The sequence below is a fragment of the Trachurus trachurus genome, assembly GCF_905171665.1.
Source record: "Trachurus trachurus genome assembly, chromosome: 14".
NCBI lineage: Eukaryota > Metazoa > Chordata > Actinopteri > Carangiformes > Carangidae > Trachurus > Trachurus trachurus.
Genome location: NC_139903.1, coordinates 25,639,505 through 25,660,643, shown reverse-complemented (window position 1 = coordinate 25,660,643; position 21,139 = coordinate 25,639,505). Strand labels below are relative to the sequence as shown.

General features: G+C 41.2%; 2 protein-coding genes across 2 annotated transcripts; one reads left to right on the top strand and one right to left on the bottom strand.

The window, feature by feature from the left end:
- Nucleotides 1–1,790: 1,790 nt before the first annotated feature.
- On the top strand, nucleotides 1,791–13,420 carry LOC310996550 (calpain-2 catalytic subunit-like; the record flags this gene model as incomplete). The annotated part of the gene is made up of 22 exons (XM_083985972.1): nucleotides 1,791–1,899; nucleotides 7,974–8,224; nucleotides 8,356–8,443; nucleotides 8,567–8,682; nucleotides 8,775–8,908; nucleotides 9,021–9,213; nucleotides 9,290–9,364; nucleotides 9,487–9,572; nucleotides 9,730–9,801; nucleotides 10,423–10,580; nucleotides 10,684–10,844; nucleotides 10,987–10,998; nucleotides 11,112–11,314; nucleotides 11,417–11,471; nucleotides 11,719–11,784; nucleotides 11,879–11,936; nucleotides 12,022–12,077; nucleotides 12,218–12,286; nucleotides 12,412–12,490; nucleotides 12,614–12,727; nucleotides 12,852–12,904; nucleotides 13,394–13,420. 22 exons carry the CDS (start codon nucleotides 1,791–1,793, stop codon nucleotides 13,418–13,420), a joined length of 2,235 nt encoding a protein of 744 aa, XP_083842098.1.
- Nucleotides 13,421–14,412: 992 nt separating this feature from the next.
- nsrp1 (nuclear speckle splicing regulatory protein 1) lies at nucleotides 14,413–17,554 on the bottom strand. The gene is made up of 7 exons (XM_083986119.1): nucleotides 17,532–17,554; nucleotides 16,651–16,741; nucleotides 16,473–16,529; nucleotides 16,265–16,393; nucleotides 15,887–16,094; nucleotides 15,429–15,531; nucleotides 14,413–15,333 (listed from the first exon to the last, which is right to left on the bottom strand). Exons 1-7 carry the CDS (start codon nucleotides 17,549–17,551, stop codon nucleotides 14,538–14,540), a joined length of 1,404 nt encoding a protein of 467 aa, XP_083842245.1. The 5' UTR covers nucleotides 17,552–17,554; the 3' UTR covers nucleotides 14,413–14,537.
- Nucleotides 17,555–21,139: the final 3,585 nt, after the last annotated feature.

The window sequence follows — 21,139 nt, the reverse complement described above, 5'->3', positions numbered from 1 at the left end:
TTGATTGATTGATTGATTGATTCTTTTAACTCATGCTGCCAATGCGACCGCTGAGGGAAGCGGTGATGGGTCTCGAGTCGCACCTCCATCTGAGCCACTCGTGGAGTCTGCGAGCAGCCCCTGTACCTCACCATCTCTACTCCCTGGGGATCCTGCACTGTGGGGGCCCGTAACCGAGCAGCTCCGGGAAGAGGCGATCTACCGAGGGCCTGCAGCGGGCTGCCAAGTATCCTGCATCGGTAAGGGAGTCCCGGTCTTGGGAGTAGGGCACGCTCCCTCACCAACAATTTGCTTCATTGCCGTCTCCCAAACAACGACATTGTGCCAAGGGAATGGCTTCTTTACTCGCAATCAACCGGGTCAGTTTACTGCTATGCCCGCAAACTTCTGTCATCCCAAAAGCATGCATTAAACGTTATCAGTGGATTCTGTGATTGGGAAATAAATTAGTGACCACGAAAAGAGTGCAGAACACAGACAAAACATGCTTTCTTTTTTGCACCGGTCTAAACACACATGCAGAGTGGACGCTTCTCTTGCTTGACAGTGTGAGGCGGAACAGCAGTACTGGAAAGAAGTCCTTAGATGTGTGGTTGCTGTTATTAAATTTTTGGGAGCGAGAGGACTGCTATTTCGAGGCGACGACGAACTGCTTGGCTCTGCACACAATGGGAACTATTTGGTACTGCTTGAACTGATAGCGGAGTTTGAGAGAAATTGACAGATTTCCAGATGTTTATGTTGCACAAAAATGTTTAACCCTTGCCTGACTTGTTGAATTGTGATGTGACAGTCAGGTTGTTTTCTGTTTTAAAACAAGTTAAAATGAGATTAGGACCAAAATGTCTATTTGAGCAGAAGATACTGCATTTTATTTATTTTTTCCTTGTGGTGGCTCCATGAAAATGCTGTAAATTGTTTATTGTTGTTGAGAGAAAACTGGCAGATTTCAAAATGTTCATATTGCACTGTAACTAGATAGTCCTGTTGAATTCTGAGGTAACAGGGTGATTTCTGTTTAAAATGAGCTCAGAACCAAAATGTTACTTGATTCTAGTAGATTTTTGAGTGTCTTGTCTGTGGACTTCCTCTGTGATGGCTCTATCAATTCAATACATTTGTGTTGTTAAATAAATATTGAATGCTTTGAAAGTGGTTGCTTATTTATTTTTTGTGAAATTGAAGGACACTTCCCTCTCTTTTAATGTAGTGGGTAAATTTTGCGAGATTATACTGATGCTGATGTGTTTTGTTTTCATATAGCATCATATGTGAGTGAGTGGCTTTGACAAGAGTAGCCTACATAGTGGTGTCTTTGTAGTTCTGAGCATTTGCACATTTGTACATCAAAGTGCACTTGATGACAGTTAGATATTAAAGTATTGAGTATATTTACTGTATATTACTGGAATTTAAAATAGTGACCCTGGGGTCGTGATGATGGGGCCCTTGAATATTGTTGCCCAGGGTACAGCGAAGAGTTAATCTGGCCCTGGCTACAACGTGTAAAAAACCATGTTTATATGACCCAAACACAGCCCAAACACTAGGTACTCAAACAAACAACTAAACATCAAACTTCATGAAGCACCTCTGTGTGATAGATCTGCAGATTGATGAAGTAATGATCACTAAGCTGATGTGGACTTAGGAAAAACAATTGTGGAAACTTACCAGAGCAAGGTATCTGCTCTACTTCTGATCGCCCCACTCTCAAAGATGGCCTGAAGAGTTCAGGAGTGTCTTGAGACTGACTGAGTGGTGTGCCGAGGATGAGGAGGGCTGCAATGATGGCGATGACCGATGAGGAGTTGAAACTGGACGAGACGATGGCCGATGATGAGGAGATGAGACTGGGCGTGGTGATGACCAATATGGAGATGATGGAGATGACACCAAGTGTGATGAACGATGAGGAGACTGAATGGGGCTCCGAGACGACCAATTTGAAGATGGAATTTGGTGTCTAAATATGGGGTGTAAAGAAAGGAGAGTAGGGCTGTCAGTTTTTATTAAAATGAGGTTCGAACGAATATTGAATGACCCGTAATTTGTTCGGATATATTCGAATATTAACCCCCCCCCGCCGCCGCACACAGTCGCGGTGTTTTATTTTGAAAATTGACCGGATACTCTTGTTGTTTCATGTTTGACTTCCTGCCCAGCTTGACGCGATTGCTCGCGGCACAAAATAGACCAGACGCTGCACGGCGCGAGCCGACCGCGGAGGTGCACGCCGCGACACCACACCAGCGGTTAATATGGGCACAGAAAGTAAACCGGCTCCGTTTCTCGGCTCTTCGCGGCCCTTCCGCGTCCGGTGGACGTTCCGCGGCGCTATGCAGGCACTGGGCACTGCAGCCAAAGACGGTAAATAGAGTATCTTTGCTGCAGCCCGCATATCGAGCAGGTCATTACTGCTCGAATACGAACTTTTCCCCCCACATTCGAACGAATATTCGAATGTCGAATAAAAAGTGACAGCCCTAAAGGAGAGACATGAAGAACTGGTGGAGTGAAGGCATAATCAACAGAAACATATAATAGGCTTTATGCACAGCTCCACTACTTCCAGAACTTAAACCAGCTACTTTATTTCCTGTCTTACATTAAAGGACAAACCTAAGTGGTGGCTATTAACACAAAAGAAAATATACATTAACACCAAAGAAAATGTGTAATATCAACAATAAATATGACTGCTATTTGAATGCCAGCTGGCATTAATAATTTCAATGCAAATGTGCAATTGTTCTGCCTTTTCCAATGGCAATGTTCTTCCAAATCATAAACCACAGACTGCTCACATCCCATCAAATATGGAGATCACATTGTTGTTACCTACTGTTTCAATCTTTGCAGTAAAGGCATGACCACAAAATATACTTTATATTGCTGACTTGAATGATCCGACAGACATCCTGTGATAAATCGTATATTTAACCTACCCTTTACATCACGGCTGACGCAACACAGGCAGGAGAAGCAGTTGTGCAGGCAGATGTGCACAAAAACTTTAAAATTAATGCATGTTGTGAACCAAGCATAACTCACTTTTCGTAGCATTAAAGCTCATGTTACTGACATTATAATTAAAATTCAGTAAGGTTAAGCAGCCTGTGGCTTCTGAGCTGTGCTAAAATTAACTTTGACACTTCCCGATGAGGGCAGACACACAGTTTCATTCATGGTAAAGCTAATGTGTACAGGCTACATTAATGATGACAGTTTGTATGCTAGTTGGTGCTTGAAAATGTTTGCGCTAAGTAGGCTAACACTTTCACAGTCATGCAGTCCGAACAGAAACAGAGCCATTATGCCACTGAAACTGGATTCATGATGTGTGTAGTTTGTTCAGTAAGAAACTGTAGCACGTTATGCTAACGCTAACACTTTATGCTAACGCTAATGCTAGCAATGCTAAATCGTCTCTAATTCAAAAGATAACTTTAATGAGAGCCCATGAAAGAGAAAAACATACTGAAACTTTCATATCAAGTATTTCTTTTAAATAAAGTACTTACTTTGAATGTTTCTCACTCTTCATGAGCCACTGCTCACGCCTGTTGATTGCTGTCCTCCCTCCCAACTGCAGCTTGCTTTTTTTTTTTTTTTTAACTGCCGCTTGCTCTGCTCGCTGCTGTTTCAATTCAATTTCAAATCGTGGGCGTGTTTGGAAAAAATAAATCGCGGATCAGCTCTGCTTTAGGGTTTGAATATTGAGCATTTTGTTGGGAAAGTTGTTGAAAGTTGTAGGCTAATTCATAGTGGTTCCTAAGACCACTATTAAATTGCTATGGCATAGCCATAATTGCTCAATATTAAATTTCATATAAAAAGTAGACATATAGCCCAGTGGCTGTTGTTAAAATATATCCCAACAACAAAGCCCACTCTGAGCCCATGCCCAGCTAACTAGCCCAAGTGAGGCCCACGTGGGCCCCAACTGGACATGTTTGCAGGGATTACAACCGCGGCTAATACAGAAGCTACACAGCAGCAAAGGTAGGTAAAGGTAAAGGTAAAGGTACTTTATTTGTCACATATACAGCTAGTACAGTGAAATTCTTTCTCTGCATTTAACCCATCCCTGAGGAGCAGTGGGCAGCCGCGGTGCAGCGCCCGGGGACCAACTCCAGATTATGAGCCAGTGCCTTTGGTCAGGGGCACTGACTGGAGGATTAACCTAGCCGACATGTTTTTAGTGGTGGGGGAAACCGGAGCACCCGGAGGAAACCCACGCAGACACGGGGAGAACATGCAAACTCCACACAGAAAGGACCTGGGCGGCCGGGGATTCGAACCCAGGACCTTCTTGCTGTGAGGCAACAGTGCTGACCACTGTGCCACCGTGCCGCCCAAGGCAGAGAGAGAAGCCAACAACGAGCAAACACATACAATGCTTGGCCAAAACATGGTTGTACGTTTCCTCTTACCTTTGCTGTTTTGCCGTGAAAAGTTTGTTTTATGGGTAAATCCACAATATTTCCAGTTGAACTTTGACCGGTGTCATCTAAATCGGTCAGGCCGCGACCGACGGGCTTAGGATCCGGGGGAACCTTCACGAGCTCACACAACGCCACGTTACGTGGATTCTGCTGATTCTGATTGGCTCATGGCTGCCAGTGCTGCCAATCACATCAACGTGGGTGTAGCTTCATTCTATTGGCTCTGACGGTTCGAATGAGCTGTCAATCACTCGAATCAACCAATCCGCTGCACAGATAGTCAGTCATAACAGCACCTGAATAAGCAGGTCAGGGTTAACAGAGGGACACAGAGGGCCTGGAAAGGAGTTCTTATTTAGTCCCAATGTATTCTTTTTCAGTTAGTTTATGCAAATTGTATGAAAATAAATATTAAACAATGGTTTATAGTGGCAGGTGGTTCCAAGCTGTGCCAAAAATGGACATTTTGGAAAGCTCGCCTGAATATTATGTAGTAAAATCGCAATAATTTTGTCCTGCTTCAATTAATCAGAATCAACCACTGCAGAGACAATGTTCATATGTTGTACAATGATTTTATAGAGGGTTTGAGCTTGGATAGCATTATTCTAAAGGACACTCATCAAAAATATGATTTTTTAGGCGAATATTAATTCTTTTTTTTTTCTGTGTGTCATCTTCATTTACTCTTCACCAGTAACACATATACTGAAATTTACACATCTCCGCAATTTCTCATTTTTTTCCCTTTACTATGACACCAAAAGTATTCAAATAGACCTTGTGGTTGCAGAGATATAGCCTACTCATTTTATTATGGATAGCAATTTTTGAGAAAAGGCCTAAAAAAAATAGGCTTGGTTAAAAAAAATCCTTGATATGTGGTTTTACTTCAACTTCAACACTGTCATTTCTTCCAAACGTATGTGCATACATAGGCTGAGATGAAAGTACCGTTTCTCAACCAGCTTTTTGCAGTGCCTAGCAATATGCTAATAATGATGAATAGATCAAAACCAAGTTAAAAACACAATTTTTACTTAATTTGACATTCTTTAAACCTTTAAATGCACATGTCCAACTGTTTAGTGTTTCAGTATTTATAGCATAACATGCTGTTCTCTAACAAGGTGATTAACCTCAATAATCACAACAAGTCTGAACCATGAATCAGCAATAAATGTTCTTGTTCAGTGACAGTTTTATTGAAACAGTCCTCTTCATTGTGCTGTTCACATTCTGACATCATGAGACCAAGACAACACCCAACAATCCATCAACAGGACCTGGACATGTCTTGGCTTTAGATGGGATGTTGTCAGAGGGAAGTGTCCACTGAGCTTATGTGTCACAGAGAGACTGGAGGAGAAAGACAAGTGGATGTCCTTTGGCCACATGACCAGTTATTGAGACCCTGACATTTTTTGTTGGTGTGGTTTGGTATACCCACCACTGTTGTTAGATTTTGTATCAATAAATTGTTTGAGATGAGGAAATGACCGTTCTGTACTTCTACTTAAATGCCCCACTTTCATGATACAATATCACTGTAGCATGAACTTTTTACATTTTCCATAAATGTCACCCTCAAGTCGAATATCCCTAACTTTTTGTGGTTAGTGTATAATCAAATGCTTCATACAAGTAGGCTCAGCCAGTTGTGTAAGAGAAGAAGAGGACTTAATGATATTCCTGTTGCCATCCTGGTTGTTGAGTTCCCTCCTCTGGCTGAATGATAGAACTACATCAGACAAAAGTATCAATGCCAAGTGATTCATACCTGTTTAACCTTTTTAATCATTGTATTGATTTGTGAAAATTAATAGTTTCTGTAATCCTTGGAAATGAGGTTTATTCCACTATTGTAAAATGAATCAATTACTGTTTGTGTAAACCACATCCCTGAGCTCAATTGTGGACTTACCTATGTTAGTGCAAACTCCTCAATGTCTGCCTAGAGTAATCCGTCTTGTACAGTGATAAGTGCATCCTTTGGGTGGAAGTCCCGGAGTGGCGTTGTCGATTTTCTTAATCTTGAACTGGGTCTTCTTTTGGTCTGGTTACATTTGTTTTATTTCTCCACCAAAACAGTATTTTGTGAGAGCCATGTGTGGACAACAGCTGTGGACATTACAGAATCAAAATGAGTGCAGCAGTGAAAGAAGACAATTTTTAGTTTAGTATGTTATAATAAAAAGATGAAATAAAGAGTTTTTTATTATCCTACTGTTGTGTAACTGTAGTTAGTACTGATTTTATAGCATGTAGATTCCCAGTAGTAGACAATATATCGCTATCATGTCATAGCAAACACCATCTTTAAACAGGTCACATGGTCACTTAACAAAATCTAAAATATATATCCTATTACTTCATTGTTGTTCATTCCTTTCTTTTTGCATGTGCGTGACAGTTTGCAGAAGAAAATTTTGCCATGGGCAAATTTCACTAATTCCACCATTGTTGTGGAGCAAGCAGCAATTTTCTAAATACTTGTCAAATCCCCTTTAACAAGCAACTTGCTGGAGGGGTTTTAAAAACACCAAACCAGAAAAGTCAAGTAGTAGCCTATAGCATGACATTGATCACCAAATCTCAGTTTCTTTTTTCTTCATATAGAAAGATGTTCATCTTCTTAACAGGAGTCTCCTTCTATGTTTAGAAATAATAATGAACGATTAGAAAATGGAGATGTTGCTTTAAATTAAAATATGTATATTTTCTAACTGCAGATTATCTTAATTTCTATGTGTATGTTTAACTTTGTAAAACAAAAAAAACAGTCATGTTCACTTCAGTGACATTAAACATGAAAAAAACACTCATTCAAGTTTACATACTTATGTCAGAAGAAGAACTGAAAGTATCAATTTACATTTAAGGCTCACGATAGATTTTTTTTTATTATTTAACCTTTATTTAACCAGGCAGAATAATTAAGAATGAGTTCTTATTTACGATGATGGCCTGACAGCATCATTATTGTGATTTAGTACAATGAAATTTCTTCCCTTTATTGTAACAGTGGACACAAACACAGTCTCAACATTAAAGAAAAAGCACAAAGATGAACAAATGATGGGAATTATATTATTGTGGACTGCAGCATCAGTAGTCACCTCTGGTTATTAACCACATGTCAACATACCACCTTCTTTTTTTCTTTTTTGCCTTGAGCAGACAGAAAATGTCTGTCATGCCAAACAGAGCTGAGATGACAGGAGGGGGAGATTTACTCTGGAAAACTGGTTTTCTTGTCCAAAACTCTCTCAGCATTTCATCATTGTTTGTGTCTTCTCTTTACTGGGGGTGGGTCCAACTCCAGTCTTATGTAACACAATGTGTATATAAGTGAGGGACGGTCCACTGCACAGACCAGACTTGGCCACTCCAAGTGACTCCTCTTGCAGCAGTTCGTTACAGCCGTCTCTTGGTAACTATCTCCACTCACCTTTGAGGAACACTGCATTTTTCACTTCACATTTAGAAGTCTCTTAATCTTGTCTTTGTCCTTGTGTCTCAGAGTCTTCACAAACCCTCTCATCAAGATGTCTGAATGCACCTCCATCATCAACTTGCGCTACCCGGATGGCAGCGAGGGGAGCTCCTCCAACCCTGCCAAGTTCAACCACCAAGACTTTGCTCAGCTGAAGGACAGCTACCTCAGCAGAAGGAGCCTCTTTGTGGACCGCACCTTCCCTCCTAACCTGCGTACTCTGGGGGATCTGGGTCTGGCCGGCTGGCAGGAAGATGAAGTGGAGTGGCTTCGTCCAGCGGTAAAATACTTTCAAATACAATTTAACAGCTCATGTTCATGCAGAAGAGAGATTATTGAATTCTAAAGTTTGCATTTTTCCATGTATATGTTTCAATATGCTCACTTACATTTCCTCCATTGTCTGTCCAGGACCTCTTGAAGAAACAGAACAACAGCGATGAGCCAACTTTCTGCCAGGATGGAACCTCACGCTTTGACTTTGGTCAAGGCTTTGTGGGTAAGCAAGGATTTCTGGGGGTTCAGTTGAAGGCCACAAAAAGATGAACAAGCTGTGTAGATGGAAGATCTGAACTATAGTTAGCAATGCTTGAAAAACCTTTTCTACTTTCCCCTTCGCCAGGTAACTGCTGGTTTCTGGCTGCAATTTCTGCTCTGACGTTCCAGAAACATCTGATGGCTCAGGTTGTTCCCATGGACCAGTCCTTCAAGAAATATGCAGGAATCTTTCACTTCAGGGTAAAGATATAATGATGCATGCAGATGTGAGTTTATCAGTGCACTGCATTCATCAACAAACTTGTAACTCTCACCTGCTCTGTCTATGACAGTTCTGGAGGTTTGGCAAGTGGGTGGAAGTTGTCATTGACGACAGCCTGCCAACTCTGAATGGCAAGTTGCTGTCTGTGCACTGCAATCAAGGAAACGAGTTCTGGGTTCCTCTGCTGGAGAAAGCATACGCCAAGTACGTACCAAGTCACCCTAAAGGGTGCAGATGTTCACAGCTGTGGCACAAATTCCAGAGTCCAGATGCCAAATGATGATGATGTCTCTTTCTTTTTGTCTGTGTCCCTCAGGGTGTGTGGTTCATACGCAGACATGAGTGCTGGACTGCCGTCAGAGGCCTGCAAGGATTTCAGTGGAGGTGTGCACATGACTTATGAACTAGGAGACTCCCACACTTATGGACACGATGAAGAGCTGTGGCAGCAGATGAACAGAGGCACTGGCTGCCGGTCCATGATTTGCTGTGGGACGGCTCCTAAAGGGGTAAGAAACAAATTCAAGAAGAAAATTAAAGAAGAAAGAAGAACATCGAACTGATTTGTGGTCTTGTTCATTTCAGGGTCGCATTGTGAACACTGTGGCCAACACCGGGTTGGTGGATGCACATGCCTACTCTGTCACAGCTGTCACTGAGGTAGGAAGTGTGCTGATGTACACAGCTCATGCTTTGCTGCTGAGATGCTGTCAGTATTCATTTGGTATTGCCTGTGTTAGGAAGGTTTCACTTCAATTGTCAACTGATCATTTTATCTTCAGGTGGAGTATTACGGCTCCAAAAAGCAGCTGGTGCGAGTAATGAACCCCTGGGGTAAAACAGAGTGGAACGGGAAGTGGAGTGACAAGTAAGCCGATCACATGTCAAACCAACTGTGCATAATATGAAAAAACAAACTTGCTTTGCACTACAACTCATGACAGGTTATATTATTGTGGAATAAATATGTTTACGGTAGTTTTAATACGTGGAATCCATCAATTTATTTTTCTTATTGTGCTCAGGTCAGATATGTGGAATGGAGCGAGACAGGAGGATCGGGAAAAGTTTGCCGATCGTGATGATGGAGAGTTCTGGTAAATAAGATGGATTTAAAGTATCGTAATGTTTTCTTGAAAATAAACACAGTGAGTGTTTCACACACTTGGTGTGAAAAGACACTGCTCCACACCACTCAAGCGATCATAAACTACAGAGAGTACATTTAAACCAACTATGTGTCATGTTGAGTGTCTTTGGTGCAGAGTGCAGTCCAGCCAGCAATGCTACGTGGGGTCCTTATCGGCTCCACTTGTGGGCCCCATATGTGGCTTGCACCCAGGATCCATATAGGCCATATAGGGATCCTTGGGTGCAAGCCACATATGGGGCCCAGCCCACAATGGGCTTTATGCACAGCTCCACTACTTCCTGAAATAAGCCAGCTTCTTTATTTCCTGCCTTACATTATTGGACCAACTGATTAATTCAGGTGTGTCTGACCTCAAAACAATGGTCAGGCACACCTGGATTAATCAGTTGGTCCAATAATGTAAGATAGGAAATAAAGAAGCTGGCTTATTTCAGGAAGTAGTGGAGCTGTGCATAAAGCCCATTGCAGCCCATATGGACCCCACATAGCATTTCTGGCTGGGGTTTCATTCCCAATCTGGCCTTCCCCTTGTGCTTCTCTCATTGTGCTCAACTTTGTCTCTCAGGATGGAGTTGGAGGACTTCTGCCACTATTTCAACATGGTGTCCATCTGCTGCGAGAACCCCAACTTCATTGATGGCGACGTCAAGTGCCAGTGGCAGTGCATGGGTTATGATGGCAGCTGGGTGTCAGGGAGCACTGCAGGAGGCAGTTACTCTAACTGTGAGTCCAGTTCAGGACAAGTTGTCTGTTTTTTAACTTCTCCTAGAGAAACAAAAAAAGCACTACTCTCATCTGCATTTTTGATGTTTCTCTTTACCTGCAGCTACCTTTGCCACCAATCCTCAGTATCGCATCCAGGTGAAAATCATCAACAAGGAGGAGAAGGAAGACAAAAACATCCTGCTTTCTCTGATGCAGAAACCTCAGCGGGGGGAGAAACGCAAGGAGAGACGCTCCCACCCAATTGGACTTAGTGTCGTTAAGGTATGCACCCAGACTTGATAATACGAAATGCAAGTATGGAAATGATGTAACAAGATAAAGATTAAGAATTAATCCTGTGAAATGTTTTGACTGATTTGAAAACTTTATAATGACATTCCTCTTCATATTTCACCTCCAACAGGTTCCACCAGGGGTAAGAACAAGCATCATCTCCAGCTGTGAACACAAAACACATCACTTGAACAAAGCAATTTGATAGTGAAGAAACAATTTTATGCCATTAAACAAGGTTTGTTGTGCTTCCAGACCCCAGCGGGAAAACTGGGTAGAGACTTCTTCAGAAGAAATGGGCCAATGAAAACAACACAGATGTACTCCTACCAGAGGGATCTGATTGAGATGCACAGTCTGGAGCCTGGAGAGTATGTGATCGTCCCCTCCACCATGAAGCCTTACATGTCTGGAGAGTTTGTCCTCAGCGTCTACACCAAGTCTGACGTCAAGATCAGGTAAAGATTTGATCCAATGGAGATTTATATTCCTGAACAGGGGGACTGATTAAGATACTGATACTATCACACATTCACACTAAAATGAGCATTTTGAATCAGTGTTGGATTCAACAGTATGAAGGTCGATTCAATGAAAAAGAGTTATAACAGACAGGTACGGTTGTTGTGTTAGGCTTGGGTCTGTTGTTTACCATGTTCCTTTCTGCATCCAGCCCCCACGATGGACACGATGAAGATGACGATCATGATCATGATCACGATCATGACGATGATGATGATCACAAGGAGGAGGAGTCACGGGTCCTCCCCTCGGTATGAAATAAAAGTGTGGCTTTGAGTCTGGTCCGTTAACTTGTGGGAACAATGTTGGTGACGATCAGAAACCTTTTGTTTTCTTTAAGATCCCCACGGGTGAAGACAATGACACGGATCCCGCCCGTGCCCTGTTCAACCGCTACGCCGATCAGGTGTGGTGTCTTCCCTCTGTCTCTCCACTCATCCTTTTCTTCTCTCTCTCTGACACCAGTTGATCACAGTTGTTGTGTCTGTATCTGTTGTCAGAACGGCGAGCTGAGTGCCTACCAGCTGCAGAAGCTCCTCAAGAACAACTTCCCTCATGGTGAGTGGATTCACATCACATGAGCTCAACATTCAACTTCTTCTTCCATTTCATGTGACTCAAATGCATTCCCTCCGATTCACAGGAAGCCGCTACGGCTTTGGACTTGATACCTGCAGGAGCATGATCGCTTCAGTGGATGTATCCTTGAGTAAACAAGTGTTTTACTCTACTCTCCCAATCATTGTCATGCTACAGTCAAATTAAAACCCTAGTCCCTTGTCCGCAGTGAAATTGTTTGTCATCACATGTTGATGTAAGGTCCCTAACCTGCACCACAGACAGACAGAAACCTGAGGATGACCTTCACTGAATTCTCTGCTCTCTGGAAGAAGATCAATGAATTTAAGGTAACACAGCCAACGTGGTCATGATGAGAAAATATGTGTTTCATCTTATTTCCCTCATGGTTAATAATGAAAAAAACAAAAATAACTGCTCTTAGTTTCTAAAGGTAGCTTCATGTTTTTTGCAGAAAATCTTCAATCGTGCTGACTTGAACAAGAATGGATCTCTGTCTGACTATGAAGTCACAAGGGCAATTCAGTCCGCAGGTAACACTTTTCATCAGTGTAATTTGCCCGGTCTAATTTGTGTCAGTTTAGGGGTCCTTGATGTAAAAAGGTTTGAGAACCACTGATGTAGACAACCATCACTTTTTCTTGTGTTTGTACCAGGGATTAATGTGAGCAACAGCTTGGTGCGGGTGATGATGTTCCGCTACACCGGCTATTCCTCCACCTCCATGGAGGAGTTCATTACTCTCATGTTGCGCCTGGAAAAGTCTTCAGGTGAGTGCCATGGCAACGCTCAGTGACATCACTGTCTAAACCACACATCATTTTGAGAAATCAGCGCCCAAACAGTGCCAGGGCAAAGTCAAATACATCATCTGTTGTTTGTTTTCTTTTACAGGTACTTTCAAGGAAAGATCATCCGATGGAGTGATCCACCTGACCTGGGATGAGGCAAGTCTATAAATCTAAGATATCCAATATTCACAGAAATGAAATAATGCAGAAATATCCATGTCATCTCATCATCATCATCTTTATTCACATATATAGAAAAGGTATTAAAATCATTAAAATATTTGTAATTTCATATGTGAAATGGGACACCCTGAGAAGCTCAAGAGCTTTTAAAAGGGGCCCAGACATTTAAAAGGGGCCCATCTACTAATGTTAAAGTAATTACGGTATACTGCAGTATCAATAAAGTATAAAAGATAAAATGTAAAAATGACATTTCAGTCTGAGGTTTAGTGAAGTATGAAAAAGTCCAGTATTTGAGTATTGAGGGCAGGATATACCTATAGCTATGCCGGTGAAATGTAATAGTAAGTAGCCTACATTTTACTTTATTACATTCCACTAGTGTAGTGTGCTGCCCACTCTGTGCAGAAATCAGTCAAGATCATTAATAGTACTAACAATGCCTTTCTTCTTTTTCTTCAGTGGTCCAACATGTCCCTGTACAACTAGAAGAGACACGGGAGATGATTCCTGCAATCTAACATCGCTGATGTCTCTCCTGCATAAAACCTGTAACCAACATTGATTATATTGGAGCTGATGTTCCTCCTGCATAAAACCTGTAACACGTTTCTGTGATCAAATGATCCTTGTTAAATAAACGTTGTTACCCTCTAAGTTGAGTTGAAATCATTATTGTTGTTCCTGTTTAAAATCAAATGGCACATGAATGTAAAACAGACAGGAAGCAACAGAACAGAAGAAACTGTGGACCAGGATGGAATGATTTTAATAACTCATCACTGACTAAAAGAGAAAGGTACAAAACCTTAATATAAGTGGCGACACATCACTATTTCACACATCTTTCCACAGATATACCTTCCCAACTAGGCAAAGCACACCATTTCCTATATATTATATATTATTGATATATGCTCAGTGCTGTATGTGATGGTACAAAAGGCTCTTTGTCCATATTGACAAGTCAATAATTTTATTTCACAATAATAGTAAATGGATAATCCACCAATTCAAGTCCAACAAAACAAAACAAAAAAACATACATCACTAATTTCTCTCTCTCTCTGGTCACCAAAGGTCAAGGTTGGCAAGCTTCATTAGTTTTCTTATTCACATCAAATCTCATAAAACACCTTAACCCAACAATCAGTGAATCCCGCTAACAAGGACTGTCTGTGGCTAAAGCCTAATATTGCTTATTCCTTATCGTCCATGGCTTTTGAAAACCCACCAAAGAACCACACTGGGCGACGCCTCCTTTCAGGACATTAACATGGGCACAGTGGCTGATCTTGAGTCAGTTTAACATACATTTGTTCTACTAGCTGTAAATACCTATGTGTATTAATCCATGGGTGAAATTATCGTCTCCTACACATGCATACATTTACTCCTGGAACCTTTGCTGAGAAACTACAGTGACAAGTCGTTGCAGACGATTTATTGAGCCTTGAAAGGAAGATCAAGAAGAAGAAGTGGAGGGTGGAAATCTTAAAGTTTTTAATGGGATTTGTTGAAGGAAAAAAGGGAAATTATAAAATAACATTAGTTTTATCCTCTTAATTGAAGATGGAAGATGTGTGCAGTTGAGAGGTGTTTGCTTTTAGTCCTCCTCCTTCTCGATGTAGCTCTTACAGGCTGAGCGCGCCATCTGTCGGGCCATGTACCTCTCTCTGGCTGAGCTCACAGTGTGATCAGTGCAGCGCTTTGCAAACTTGTTCACCTTCTCCTCCGCTTCTTCATTCTCATTGCTGCCTTCTTCTTTCTGCTTTCCCTGTTCTCCGACTTCTTCCTTCCTCTCTGGGTCTTTTTCTTCCCTCTTCACTGCCCTCTCCTCCTTCTCTGGTTCCTTCCTCTTGTCCTTCTCTTGTTCCAAATCTTTTTCCTTCCGCTCATCTTCAACTTGACTCCTCCTCTTCTCTCTTTCCCCATTTTTCTCTCTCTCTCTATCTCTCGGGCTCCTCTCCCTCTTTCCATGCCTGCTGTCTTTCTCCGAGTCCCTCCGGCCTCGAGCTCTGTCATCTTCTCTGCCTCTGTCCCTGTCTTTCCTTCTGTCTCTGTCGTCTCTTCTTCCTCCGTATCTGTCATCCCTTTCCCTCGTCCTGTGTCTGTCTCTGTCTCTCTCTCTGTCTCGGTCTACATCTCTGTGACTCCTCTTATGTCTGTCTCTCTCCTTCGCTCTTTCCTTCTCCTTCTCTTCTCCGCTCCCAGATGAAGGTGACCTCTGTCTGTACTGGCGTTTTGAGTGTGAAGACCCTGCCCCAGGCTTACTAAACCCGGTCTTCTGCTCGTGCCCTTCCTCGCTGTCGCTGCACGAACTTGGGATATTGTCTTGCGACGTTGGTGAGGGAACAGGAGAAGTCCTCTCTGTGTCTTTAGGAACCTTTGGGATTTGACTTCTGTGGGTGTAGGAACAGAGAGATTAGATTAAAGGCTTGGATACGTTGTTACAAGTATGTGTGCTTGTTGTGGTTACTGTAGAACTGTGACTGACTTGTTTGCTGATCGATCGGGTATCTCCTCCTCTCCTACGGTCTGATTCAGCAGGTGTCGATAAAAGCCGCTCAAGTCTTTTTGTTTCTTCACGTCCAAAGCAGCTAAAAAAAAACACACACAATTGAATTTACACTGTTTCACAGAAAGTGGCCTATATCCACAACTTCTCCAAGTCATGACCCACATGTTCTTCTATCTATCTATCTATCTATCTATCTATCTATCTATCTATCTATCTATCTATCTATAACAAAATCTATTAGATCTTCCTGAACTTTTTTTTAAATTTCTATAAAAAAAATCAGATCATAAGTAATTTTTAGCAGGAGAAAAAGAAGCAACTTCGGACAAATCCAATTAAACTACATATGATGTTTGAAACATCTTGAGTTCAAAGTCTCACAGTGTCGCTTGACTGCCAGCAGCCTAAAAATAGTTGTAAAGTATCAGTCTAACCTTCCATCTCTGCCTCTCTCCGCTCTCTCTCCTGCTCCTCCTTCTGCTCCAGCAGTTTCTGCTTGTAGGCAGAGGTAACGTAAGCCTCTTTGTCAGCAAACTTCTCTCCCTCCGCCTCTCTCTCCTTCTGGATCTTCCTCTCCTCTCGACGTTCTTGCTCTTTCTTTCGGTCCTCCACTGCTCTCAATAACTGATGGATATACTTTGGCTATTATCAAGAGAAACAGACAAGAGAAAAAGTTAAGTTAAGCGGCATATACCACAGTGCATGGTGACTACCACAAACTCTTTATGGACAGTTTATCAAACCATTATATTATTCTGAAAGATTGGTAATGAAAAATGCAGCTGTTGAAGCATTCAACAAAGTGAGATTACCCTCTTGTCAGCGCCTCCCAGAACTTTTTTGTTGCTCTCATCTCTCTGTTTTTGGATGTCATCATAGACACCATCGTAGTCATATACAGTGCTGTCCTCTTCCAGCGCCTTCTGCATCTCCAAACGAGTCTTAAAACAAAGACCAGAGAAATGTAAATAAAAGAGAAAAGACTCAAGTTGCATAAATGTGCATATTTTTTCTTCTCACCTGCTTCATCATCTTCTTTTTGATAGCCTCCCGCTGCAGGCTCTCCCCAACTGTCGTCTGCAAAAAAAGAGATAACAAGACACATCAGAAGTATGTTTAAATGCCAAATGATACATTATACATTCCTTTTCTGAATTACACGCAGTGATTGGTGAATGATTGATTTAAGTTTACCCACCTCATCATCAGAATCATCCCCAAACACGGAGGTTTTCTGTAGCACTCCTGTCTTTAACGCCCCTTTCTTCTGTGACAAGATCAGCCCGTACCTGTTGACAGTCAGAAAACATGACTTCTTTAAACCCTGTCGTGCACAAGTACATGTAGCAGAAAAATGCAGCAGAAAAGTGACATCTCTACTGGGGCAAATGCATCTCACATATCAGAAAGTTCAAGACATAACTAAAAGAGAAAGTTGGTCTAAACTGGTTTCAATAACCATGTCAGAGCCTCCACACAGGATCAGAATACGGCAACAACACTTTGGGAAAAGGAGGTGCATATTGATGGTATGGATGTGCACCAGGGAAATTATATGATGTCAACATGGACCAGAAAAGCAGAGGAACACGTTTCCAACAATTGGAGGACTTCATGCTACAAAGAACTGGGACTGTTAATATACTAGTGGGTCAATTAGAGATACAAATGTGTGCGTTTCTCAGTTGAATTTTAAATGAGCAACGTAACACAGTTAAAAGGATTTTATTGTCTCCACAGTATTGTCAGTTTTGTATTGTCTTAGCTACAGTCTGTTATTGGCGATGCAAATAAAGAAAGGAAATATAGTCGACGAAATGAAAAACTTGATAGATATGTGAAAAACAAAATACAGTTTGTTACAGTATACAATAACTGACCCTCTCGTTCACTAGCTACACAAGTAGCAATGCTCCTAATAGCATATGGATACACGTAAGTCAGAGCGATAACACATCGACAGCAACAGCAAAAAATAACTTATTTGTCATAAGTATGACCAAAACCTCAACCAAATAAAACAATTGCTAATTATCGATCACAAACTACCATTATTGCATTAGCATGTTTGCTACTCACTGCTTCGTAGGGACCGCCATCTTGCTTCACTGACTGCGTCGCCGCCCGGCAGATTCGACACAACATTTTAGTAAATTCACACGATAAATCATGCCCGGTAATGTCTATACAGCAGCTGTGTAAACAAGCTGACCGACACACATATGGCTTCTGTATTTTAATTCTGGCATATTTACGTCTTTTTCACTCGATATAGGGTTGCCAGTCTGCTGCGAATGTGCGGTTCAAATTGATAGATAGAAGCCACTGACCATGATGAATGTCACGTGATTCATTAAAATGTATACAATTTTTATACAGTATTTGTTATTAGAAACGAAAGAAACGTCGTGGTATTGAAACGTATTGAAAGCATTCAATCACAGACCTCTGTGTCAAACGTAGACATGTTATAATGGATGAGGTAGCCTATTATTTTTATTTTGGTTATGGGCACCACTAGATGGCGACATGTTACAAAATGTAGTGTCTGTCAAACACTGGCTGTAAATACTTGGTAAATACCTATAATACATCCATGGTAAATACCCAGTCTTTGTGAAGGCTACATTAGCCTACATAGATGTAAAAGTCTAACATTTCTCCTGCTCCTATAATGAAAAAGGCTCACTGCAAATCTCCAAGCAGTCGCTGATAAAGCAATACTTTTGATACTGATTAAATAGTCCTTGATTTTGATAAAGGACATTCATGCAGTTGCAGTTTCTTTTTTTTTATTATTGTGCAAAAAGGCCCAAAAGTCCTATTTATTTATTTGCTATTGCTCTTTGCTCAAGAGGTCAATTATTTGCCATTGACCTCTTGAAACCAAACATAGCCTAGGCTACTGTATTTCATAAACCTCAGGTTGCATTTAAAAAAAAATAATAATAAACTGTAAAAGAATGATTTTCTGCACAAGACTGTCCAATATGAGTAGGATACTAAATATAGGTCTGGGGAGTTAGAACTACAAATTATAGCTGCTGCGCAGCAATGGGTCGGGTCCGGGCTACTTTTGGGCAAATTTAGGCAATTCTGAGCAACAAACAGGAGAATAGGAAGACAAGACAGTTGACCTTATAATGTTCAATTTGCATCAGTTGAGGATTGAACCCACAACCTCGGGAACCAAAGACCATTGTCTATCGCACTGAGCTAATTGACAAGTGGCAGTTCAACAGTGGCTTCACAAATTGAGTAAGCCATTCACTGTCGTGTAGGCAGATTTGAAACCACAGTAAAAAGAAAAATCAGTTTTTGAGGTAAAATAATGATATTTGTCAAACATCTACTATGAGTCTAAGATGTTAGGAGCCTTCGCGCATGGACCAGTCCCAGCTATTTGTTTTTTTTTTTTAATTTAGAGGCTTGCTGTGATGCCACCATTAGGACAATTGTCTTGTGTTTCATATTGAGGTCAACTGACATTTTGATCTGTCATCATCACCATCACCCTTGCTGGGTCTCGAACTCACAACCTCTGACACCAAGAACCAGCTCCTAACTCGCTGAGCTAATTGGCTGGTAGTGAGACCTGCTGTGTAGCTTCATTTATCCACTCAGGGAGTCAGTGCCCAGGCAGCTGTTGTCAAGGCAGATTTCAGAAAGTCAGAAATTCTATTATCTAAACAAAAATCTGTTAATACATAAATTGCATTTAGACAGCAAAACAGCTTAAGGACATGTGACATTTTGATCTGTCATCATCATCATCATCACCCTTGCTGGGTCTCGAACTCACAATCTCTGACACCAAGAACCAGCTCCTAACTCGCTGAGCTAATTAGCTGGTGGTGAGACCTGCTGTGTAGCTTCATTTATCCACTCAGGTGAGCCAGTGCCCGGGCAGCTGTTGTGATGAAATGGTCAAAATGTCAATAATTCAGTCATCTAAACAAAAATCTGATAATACATAAATTGCATCTTGACAGCATGGAAATGTTGGTGATTTGTTTTTAATGATAAGTGTTTTGCTTCATAAGAGAAAATCTGATGTTTATAAATTCCACTCTCACATTGACTGCAGTTGTTCCCATGAGAGCAGAATTCAAAATGTTCTCAAAAATTCAGTTTTTGAGTTAAAATTCTGATATTTGCCAAACTTCATCAACCATGACTCCAGAATATTGTCATTTTTTTTCCAGGAAGATTGAAAATGTATTTATCAAGAATTTGATGGTATATGTTTACAGTACTGTTTGCAGTCAAACGTTTTCATGCACTGTAGGCTCAATTTTTGCTTAATCAAAAATCCGAGAAACAAGTTTTGTGGAGGATGGTCTGGAGATGCTCTGTAGCAAGTTTGGTGTCAATTGAGCAAAAATTGTGGGAGGAGATACATTTTAAAAGTTTTACAGTTATTGAAAAAAACAGAGTGATGGACTTCATAATTTGTAATAAGTTTAAGTGGACAAAAGTTTCAACAGTATTGAGGCTACATTGTGGTGAAGTTTCAACACTGTAGCATCTACCGTTGGTTTGGTAGGAATTTTTAAAGTTTTTAAATTTAAACGCTTATTGTGCCCCCCCTAGGAGGGGGGGGGCACATGTCCTTGGAGTTGAGTGAATCTGGCATGGGACTGAACCTTTGTGCAAAGTTTGGTGAGTTTTCGCCCATGGGAAGTATGACTTCCTTGGAAGAAGAAAGAAAGAAAGAAGAAGAAGAAGAAGAAGAAGAAGAAGAAGAAGAAGAAGAATTCCTAGGAATACAATAGTGTCCTGTCAGCTGCGCTGCCCGGACCCTAAAAACAATACTGAAAACATGTGTGTGTAGTAGAATTTCTTTTTTTTCTTTCCTTTTCATTTCTTTCTTTGTAATCATGCTGCCTCCTATTTGGTTCACCTCCAGGTCTTCTTCTGCAGTAGATCTAATTCTGTTATAATGGCCATATATCAAATAACAGCACTAGGGCTTTCCTGAAGATATGAGGGAATGTATGTAACCTAATGGATTTAATATTGAGAATATTTACCATAGAGATAATGGGGTCTCACCTCTTTGTGGACAGTCAATAATATGAAGTGCTTCTTTAACAGATGATGATTAAATATGTATGAGAGTCTGTTATTGACTGGACTAGAGACAGAGACTCACTCTCTTACTCTCTACTCACACTCTATTCAAGATAGAGCAAAGAAACTGCTCTTGTTTTGCTTTTGTTGCTCACAAGAGTTGTTGTTTTCATTGCTGTCAGTTGCTCTGTTGTGAACCTGTGGCATTCTCTTAAATCAGATCAGAGAGCACATGGCTCACCTGTGATTAAAGTTGTAGCTTTGAATTCCCGCTGCCTCCTCCGAGTGACTCTAAATCCAAACACCATTATCTCTGTCATAATCTCCATCTCATCTCCTCTCTGGCCTCCCTGCTGCTAATCCCTCTGGTGCAAACAGAACGACCAAAGCTGTGTGGTGCAAGAATGGTGGGATGGAGTGGTGATATAGTGAACTCCTGTGTGTATTTAATGGACAGTTAGACAGGTAGCTTGACAGATTTATTTACATTTTTTTTGTGTAAACTAATGGTAGTGGCATAGCTGGTGATGTACTAGTATTTGGACTGTGTTTTGCTAACACTACGGACACACTGAGTGACACTTGAGTGTGTGGTTTCTGGTTTGTGAGCTCTC